The sequence below is a fragment of the Myotis davidii genome, unplaced genomic scaffold, assembly GCF_000327345.1.
Source record: "Myotis davidii unplaced genomic scaffold, ASM32734v1 scaffold207, whole genome shotgun sequence".
NCBI lineage: Eukaryota > Metazoa > Chordata > Mammalia > Chiroptera > Vespertilionidae > Myotis > Myotis davidii.
The window spans coordinates 951,282-960,429 of NW_006298349.1; the positions used below are offsets into that span (position 1 = coordinate 951,282).

Sequence of the window (9,148 nt, forward strand, 5' to 3'; positions counted from 1 at the left end):
GATTTGTTGATGGTAGCCATTCTGACAGGTGTGAGGTGATACCTCATTGTCGTTTTAATTTGCATCTCTCTGATCATCAGTGACTGAGCATTTTTTCATGTCCCTTGGCCATCTGTATGTCCACTTTGAAGAAGTGTCTATTTAGGTCCTTTGCCCATTTTTTAATTGGATTGTTTGTCTTCATTTTGTTAAGTTGTATTAATTCCTATATATTTTGGATATTAACCCGTTATTAGATATATCAGTGCCAAATATGTTTCCCATACAGTGGGCTCCCTTTTCATTTGTTGATGGGTTCGTTCACTGTGCAGTGGCTTTTCATTTTTATGTAGTCCTATTTGTTTATTTTCTCATTTTTTTTTTTTAGCCCTAGGAGATGTATCTGTAAGCATATTGCTACAACAGATATCTGAGATTTTATTGCCTATGGTTTCTTCTAGGATTTTATTGTTTCGCTACTTACATTTAAGTCTTTTGTCCATTTTGAGTTTATTCTTGTGTATGGTGTAAGTTGGTGGTCTATTTCATTTTTCGCATGTATCTGTCCAATTTTCCCAACACCATTTATTGAAGAGACTGTCTTGATTCCATTGTATGCTCTTGCCTCCTTTGTCAAATATTAATTGAGCATAATGGTATTTCTATTCTTTTTTTAATTATATTTTTATTTTATTTTTTCTTCAATTAAATCTTTATTGTTCAATTCACTTGTTGATAGATGTGTATTTGTTGTTCATAATTTGTATCTTTACCTTTTTCTTCTTCTTCCTTTTCTTAAAGGATACCTTTCAGCATTTCATATAATACTGATTTGGTGGTGATGAACTCCTTTAGCTTTTTCTTATCTGTGAAGCCGCAATCTAGGCATGTGTCCTGACCGGGAATCGAACCTGCAACATTTTAGTGTATGGGACAACACTCCAACCAACTGAGCCACACGGGCAGGGCAAGGTACACATTGCTTTATCCTTACTTCTCATGCCCTTACCCATTTATTAGGCGAGACTTCCTTGAGAAGTATAATGCTGGACTATCCTTTTCCCAAAAGGGGAAATAATGTTAGGGTTTGATGGTAACTGTCAGAATGGCCAATTAGGTGAATTAAATGGTCTTTCAACATTTTTTATTTGCTCCACTACTGATGGTACAGTGGTTGAATCCTATTGGACCAAATGCCATGTTTTTAAAATATATATATATATATTCTTACTGGTTTCAGAGAAGAAAGGGAGAAGGAGACAGCTAGAAACAATGACGAGAGAGAATCATTGATGGGCTGCTACACTCGGGATTGAACCCACAACCTAGGCATGTGCCCTGACCAGGAATGGAACCATGACCTCCTGGTTCATAGGTCGACGCTCAACCACTGAGCCACGCTGGCCGGGCAGGAGTTAAATGATTTATGGTAATTGATTTCTGTAGTGCATTCTTTAGTACCCTATTGATGATGCCTTCACTTAGTAAGGAAAACAACTTACCTGGACATTTCAGGGTTTTACTGAAAGCCCTTCTTATTTTTTATACACTGAAGACTTGTTTGGATGATACGATTTTCCCTAAAGATTCCACCTTATTGCAATATGTGGATGATTTACTTCTTTTTGTAATAAAAAAATTATTGTGTTGAATTTATTAGGTTGATATTGGTTAAAGAATTATGCAGGTTTCAGGTGCACAATTCTACAGCCCATCATTTGTGCGCTGTGCTATGTTCACCACCCCGAGTCAAGTCTCCGTCCAGCACCACGTATCCCCACACTCTCCTTTTCCTTCCCGATTGACTTCTTTGCCCTTCTTCCTTTCTCCTCCGCAGGTCTGCTCACAGGAGATAGCATCCATCTGTTAGAACTGTTGGCCTTAAAAGGACATAAGATCCCTAAAGAAAAATCACTATTTTCCAAAATCCAGTTTGGTATTTGGGACATCTGCTATTAGAGCAGGGACTCCACCGAGGTCCAGGCAGGCTTCATGGGTCCTGTCTCCCGAGGCCCGGAACTGATTGGCTGTGAGGTTGTCTTGGTTAATCGGCTATTGCCAAAATTGGACCCCAAATCTCTCTCTTATGGCAAAACCTCTATCTGTCTTCCTGATCCAGTCTGTGGGAAGAACAGGATGACACAGCCTTTAAGCCTAGGGAGCATTTCATAAGCCCACCTGCTCTTGAGTGCCCTACAGTTTCCCTTTCCTTTCTGTGCCTGAAAAGGAGGGGGCACTCACTACAAACCACGGGATCACCAGCTGCTAGGATGCTTTGGTCAGCAGCGGGACCGCGTGGGGCACCCCCTGGCCTTTGGGCCATTCCTGCCACGCCCTTGGCTGCAGAGGACGCCACCATGGGCTCCCCGCTAAGCAGGTTTGCACCTCACACAGCAGGAGCTCCCGGATCCTCTTCACATCAGGCGTCTTCAATCAGTCGCCTTCCTTCCTAAAAATCGTTTTTGTTAACTGCTTCCCACGTGAGCCTTCCACATTGCAATCACCTCAGCCCGCTCCGCAGCCTGAGCCTGGCTGCGCCCGACTCCTGGGACGATTTGCAGGCCCCCGTCTGTTTCCATCAACCAGGCTAACTGCTCCCCAGCCCTGGGGATTCCCTGGGACCTCACTCCACCCAACTGGCTGGCCCACCCCTGTTGCTTCCAGTGGCTTCTCCATGCAAGTGGCCGGCCTTATCTCTCCCTACACTTTCCTAATATTTCTCAAAGGTCCACAAGCTCTAAACAAGCAGCATGGCCTTGGTATGCCCAGGACCTCTTGCTTAGTGGCCCCAAGCCTGACACTAGGGCTGTCAGTCTCAGTTCACAGCCACTGGGCCCACAGGACATCTACTGCATACGGCCACTCTACCAAGGCTGGGAGATGTAGCAGCTCTACCTAATTAATACCTAGGAACAAACACAGGGAGATGGCCAAAATGAGAAGACAAAAACAAAAAAATCTTGTTTCAAATGAAAACAACAAAACTCCAAAAAAAGAACCAAGAGACAAATATTCTACCACATGCAGAGTTCAAAACACTCAATGAACTCAATGAGAACTTTAACAGAAAAAAAATATCTTAAAGAGATAGAAAAAAAAGAACCAGCAGAAATAGAGAACCAATCAAAAATAAGTACAATAAGTGAAATGAAGAATAGCTTGGAATCAACAGTGGATTAGACGAAGTAGAGGATTGAATCAGCAAATCTTATATAATAAAATCCTAATATGCAAATTGATTGGTGGAATGACCGGTTGCTATAATGCGCACTGACCACCTGGGGGCAGATGCTCAATGCAGAAGCTGCCCCCTGGTAGTCAGTGTGTTCTCACAGGGGGACTACTGCTCAGCCAGGAGCTGGGCTCAAGGCTCGTGAGCACAGCGGCAGTGGTGGGAGCCTCCTGCCTTCGCGGCAGTGCTAAGGACCCCTCGAGGGATGTCCGACTGCCGGCATAGGCCTGCTCCCCGAGGGCTCCCGGACTGCAAGAGTGCACAGGCTGAGTTGACGGGCCTCCCCAACCCCCAGTATAATTAATGTCGTGAACTGGGCCTTTAGTTGGAATATAAGGTAAAAGAAAACATAGCAAAAAAAAAAAGAATTTAAAAAATGAGAGTTTAAGGGGCCTCTAAAATAACATCAGGTGTACCAACATTCACATCATAGGATACCAGTAGGAGAGAGAAAGCAAGGGATTGAGAATCTGATTGAAGGAATAAAGACTGACAACTTTCCTAACCTGATGAAAGGCATAGACATACAAGCCCAGGAGGTGCACAACAGAGTCCCAAACAAGATGAACCAAAAGAGGCCCACACCAAGACAATGTAATTAAATGCCAAGGGTTAAAGACAAGGAGAGAATCTTAAAGTAGCAACAGAAAAGCAGTTAGTTACCCTTATGATTAACCACTGGTTTCTCAACAGAAACTTTGCAGGCCAGAAGGGATTGGCAGAAATATTCAAAGGGATGGAAAGTAACAATATATAACCAAGATTACTCTACCCAGCAAAGCTAGCATTTAGAATTGAAGTTAGATAAAGAGCTTCACAGACAAGAAAAAGCTAATGCAGAGATCACCACCAAATCAGGATTATAAAAAATGTTAAAGGGATATATATATATATATATGAATGAGAATTGTTGATTGGCTGGCTCCTGTACGCCCCCTACTGGGGATCAAGCACACAACTTGGGCATGTGCCCTTGACCAGAATCGAACCTGGGACACTTCAGTTCACAGGCCAACACTGTATCTACTGAGCCAAACTGGTTGTTAGGTTTAAAGGGATTTCTTTAAGAGAAAAAAGAACATAAGTATCTCTCTATATAAAAGCCTAAGTGACTGCTACAGCAGAATGACTGAACAACCAGACTGACTGGTGGCTATGATGCACACTGACCACCACAATCGCCTGATTGGGGACCTGCCAGCCAACCTGGGGATCAGGGCACAGCGGGGGGTGCGGGGGTGGGGGGCAGATGTGGGTGGCGTCAGGCCAAGGCGGGTGTGGGCAGGAGGTGGGGCTGGCTGCCGGCAACCGGGGAAGGCAGGCCCTGGCCAGCCAACCTCCCGGTCCCAGAAGGCTTTTGAAAAACCTCTTTCTGGGGAGGCTTTTCTTTTCTCCCCAGCGGCGGACAATTCAAAGGTGCTAGCCGCAGAGCCACCTGCCGCGGAGCCCCCCGATCTCTCCCTGCACCCAGTCAGATTGAGTCTGGCGTGCAGCAGGGTGGAGCACCCCGAGCTGCTGCCCCCAGGTGGGAAACTGGCAGGATGGGCATGGATGCAGGGGCCTCAGAGCTGGACCACCCAGCCCCCGGCATGCTCTCCACCTGGAGGCATTCAGCTGCAGACCTCTGACCCCATTAACTGGATCAGTGTGGGGTGAAGTGACTCGTGAGAGTGAGGAAATGAAACTTGGGGCGAGTACCATGGTGCAGTCCCAGTGACCTCCCATCCCAGGATAATGCTGCGCTCCCTAATGTCCCACGCACCAAGAGATAATTGTGGATTCGCAGAGGCAGGCCCCCGAGGAGCTTCAGCTGGGTGGGGCGAGAGGAGTTACTCACTTCTGACACCCCCACCCATTGCTTTAAGGCTGTATTCTCCTTCCCTAACACATGTTGCTTGAAGTACATGATGGTTTGTGTTTAGATATGCGATAAATGTGGGGAAAGCAGTTTTGTGCTTTAGAACAAGAGAGTCTGCAGTCTTTGGGGGTGTCTCTCACATACACGGGCGCGCGCGCGCACGCACACACACACACACACACACACACACACACTCACTCACTCCTTCCTCCCCTCTTCCCTGGCCTGGCAAATCTTCACACAGAAAGTTAACCCTAGCATCCGAGAACCCACCCTCGCTGGAGTGGCCTCGGTTTTGTGTGTTTTTTCTCTCTCACAATGTTTTCTTCTAACCTCTAAACTGGCAGTCAGACATCCTGAGTGGTCCCAGACTGTGAGAGGGTGCAGGCCGGGCTGAGGGGACCCCCCTGCACGAATTTTGTGCACTGGGCCTCTAGTACATAATCAAATGACAGTAAGTACATACTATTACCAATTACTTTAATGTAAATGGCTTAAATGCCTCAATCAAAGTTGCAGGGTGGCTGAATGGACAAGGAAACAAGATCCATACATATTCAACTTACAAGAGACTCACTCCACTTCAGATCAAAAGACTAAAAGTAAAGAGATGGAAAAAGATATTTCATGCAAATGAAAACAAACAAAAAAGCTGGCTTAGCAACACTGTATCAGACAAAATAGACTTTAAGACAAAAGCTGTAACAAGAGGTAAAGAAGGACCCAGCAGTTCCACTTTTGAGTATTTCTCTAAAGAAACCTGAAACACTAATTTGGAGAGACATTTGCATCCCATGTCTACTGAAGCACTATTTAAAATAGCCAAGATACGGCAGCAACCTAAGTGTCGATTGATAGATGAATGAATAAATGGAAAACTTATTACTCAGCCATAAAGAAACACCTTGCCTGCAACATGGAGGGTCCTGGAGGGCATTCACTGGTGAAGTAGTCAGAGTCCAGGATGGTGCGGAGGAGGCAGGAGCTACACTCACCTCCTCCCAGGACCCAACTGGAATTGCGGATGTACATAAAGTTGTACACCTGAAACTTATACAATTTTCTTAACCACTGTAACCCCAATAAACAAACAAACACAGAAACCATCATAGATACAGAGAGCATTCTGCTGGCTGCCAGATGGGAGGGGTGAAAAGGGGAGGATGAAGATGTGCAATCTGCCAGGTGTGAAGTCACTGCGATGTAAGGGACAGGACTCATGTGAGCCGGAGGACGCAAGTTTCGTCAGGGTCAAGCCCAGCCTCGGGAACACAGGGCACTGCTCACTGACGCACGGACGCTGTGGCTGCTGTCAGCAGCAAGGCAGAACGGCTATCGTATGACCACAGGACCCCTCAGCCTCTCTATTAGGGGCACTTGTTACGTGACTCATGAGGTTCCAGTTTCCTTTTGTAAACGAGAAGTGGCTCACTACACAAGTTAACACATTTAAAAAAGTGGATGTTGCTAGTGAGAAACTTTTTTTATGGATCAAATTCTAGTTTAATCTGATCCCCTTTTCAAAGGCTCCCCCATTCCCTGCTAGATCTGTGAACTGTCAGAGGCCTCGAGCTCTGCGGAGGAGCGGCCTGAACCATGAGGAAGCAGTTGCCAGTGTGGCTGGAAACGCTCCGAGGAAGAGGGCCAGCCTGGCACCTGCCGCAGAGACGCCTCTCACAGAGCGCATGCCGCACACACCCGAGGTTAGGAGCACTGCACCAGCCTCTCTCTAATTCACAATCCATACGTCTGGCCTGCAAAGTAACTAAACTGCACGTTCATTTTAATTATAAAATATTCTGTCTTATGGCCTCTCATATCAACTTTAGATCAAAATCTTCCAAAAGTTTCTAAAATCAATTTCTGTTCAAAATGAATGTTTTCAAAAACTTTTCAGATGGAAAAAAAGTGATACAAAAGACACATCAATGTTTACGTACTTTAAAACAAAAGGGGAGATTTAATGCAATGACAACATTAATCTGAGGATAAATAAATCCACAACAGACTTTAAAGTTTGTTTGTTTTCCCCTTGGCAGAGAGTGGTTTTCTGAAAGCACATGGGGCTGAAGAAGTCAAAACAAAATGTAATTTCTTAATGTCCAGGTGAGACAGGCGTAGCCCTCCCTGCTGCTCTTCTGATAGCTGCTACTGGCCATGGTGAGAGTTCCTCTTGTTTAAATCAGGACGGCCATTTGTTTCAAGAATAACTGGATGGCTTGTTTCCAGAATCATCTTCTTGTGACCCCATGCTCTGTAAGGAGAGGAAGGCAGTGCATTTACGCTGGCCCTTGTCAAGTTTCCCACCGGCCCCAACAAGCACCTGGGGGCCTCCCAGAGGACAGGGCCCGTTTCTTTGTGCACAGCATGACCCTCGTGAGCATGGAGAGGAATGCAGTCCAGGGACCGCCCTCTGCGCCCCCTAAGCAGTCTGTCGTGTGAAAACACTCTCAACAGTGTCTCTGTGGACTTTCAGGAAGGTTTTCAAGAACTCCCGGCAGCTGAACCTTGAGCCTGAAACTGAGTTCACAGTCCTCATGTGGGAACAGCCCTCCTTCTCCACCCAGCCCATTTCTAGTTAATGAGGGGAGCCCTCATCAAATACCTTCTGCACGAACTGGGGGTTCACTGTGATCTCCTGGTCCATCGCCTTCAGCCGCTCGTCCAGCTCTATGCACTTCAGCATCTGTGGGATGGACATGGTACAGGCGGTTAGTATGCAGGTGTAGGTCAATGGGAACCTAGACTGTTAACGTGGTTGCTACAGGTTCACAATCCCTTGACCTGAAACCACTGGAGCTAGGCAAGCTTTGGAGTCAGAACTGTTGAATTCAGAAAGTTAATACAGTCCTAGGAGTAGGACCTAGGGAAGCACCTCCTAATCAAACACACTATCATTTGCAGTAAAACCTAAAAACAGGCACACTAAGTAGGATAAATAAATATAAATCATGTCAGGTGATATTTGCCATCAAATGAATTACCAAAAAAAACCAAGCAATGCATAGTGTCCTTCCCCAGTTCCTTATCTCCAATTCAAAGTTGGGAAAACCCTGAAAACTCGAAGTCTGCTTTTTACGCTTTTGAGATGTAAGGCTTTGTTCAATTCATTGCCTTAATCTGAGGTGAGAAGCACAAACCACCCACACAATCCCGACTCGTCTGCAGAACCAGCGGCACTCAGAGCAGCACATGGGGGACGGCCTTCCTCCCTCCACCCCACTCCTGCAGGTGGTCTCCGACCCGACCTGGAACTCTGAATCCATTTGGCACAGCAACGGGACTCTACGTCATAGGTGCCAGTTGAGTGTGGATAAAATCATACTGATTGTAAGACCCTTCAGATGACTGAGGAGTCAGAGCAGGCTTTGGTGAGTGACATGGGCACTCTACCCCACCATTCACTTATAACCAATGATCCTGAAGAGGCGAAGCAGCCCATTTTGTAATTACCTTTCGAGGAACTAAAGAGCTCCTAGAAGCTCGTTGGGAACTACCTGCATTTATACTAAGATTACCCTGGAGCACAGGGACCGTGTTTCAAACACAACATCTCAAACACCGATCCAAAAATCAAAACCGGACGCTCGCGCTTACCTCCTGATCGATGTTATGAAGCATGGCTGGGTTATTGTATTTTTCAGGGTTATCATGGAAACTGACCATACCGTCCTTCTGATTAATACTTGCAAAAATTTCACCATCTTCTATCTATAAAAAAAACCAGGGAAGATTAGACCCGAACACTATGGGAATTATAGTGATTCAATATAACCAGGGCAAAGCATAGAAAGCAATAAATACATACATTTATATGTGTATTTTAAGCACAACTGTTTTTTCAACAAGTATTTACTGAATTCTGAGAATGTTCTAGGCACCATTATAGATGCTAGGGGGTGTAAAACTAATACACTCATAAAAATCCATGCCCTTACATTGTTTTTTTTTTAATATATTTTTTATTGATTAAGATATTACATATGTGTCCTTGTCCCCACGTTACCCTCTACCCCCCCCCGCTCTTGCCCTCCCCCCCGTTGTCAGTGTCCATTGGTTAGGCCTATATGCCTGCATTT

General features: G+C 45.5%; 1 protein-coding gene across 4 annotated transcripts in view; it reads right to left on the minus strand.

Moving 5' to 3' along the window:
* Positions 1 to 7,000: 7,000 nt before the first annotated feature.
* COPS3 (COP9 signalosome subunit 3) overlaps positions 7,001 to 9,148 on the minus strand; it is a 29,294-nt gene continuing 27,146 nt past the window's right edge. For all 4 annotated transcript variants that reach the window (XM_015570607.1, XM_006773953.2, XM_015570609.1 and 1 more), the window contains 3 exons: positions 8,667 to 8,780; positions 7,675 to 7,755; positions 7,001 to 7,323 (listed from right to left, as the gene is read on the minus strand). In XM_015570607.1, coding sequence (XP_015426093.1) covers positions 7,270 to 7,323; positions 7,675 to 7,755; positions 8,667 to 8,780 — 249 coding nt within the window. In that variant the 3' untranslated portion in view covers positions 7,001 to 7,269. The remainder of the gene's footprint in view (positions 7,324 to 7,674; positions 7,756 to 8,666; positions 8,781 to 9,148) is intronic.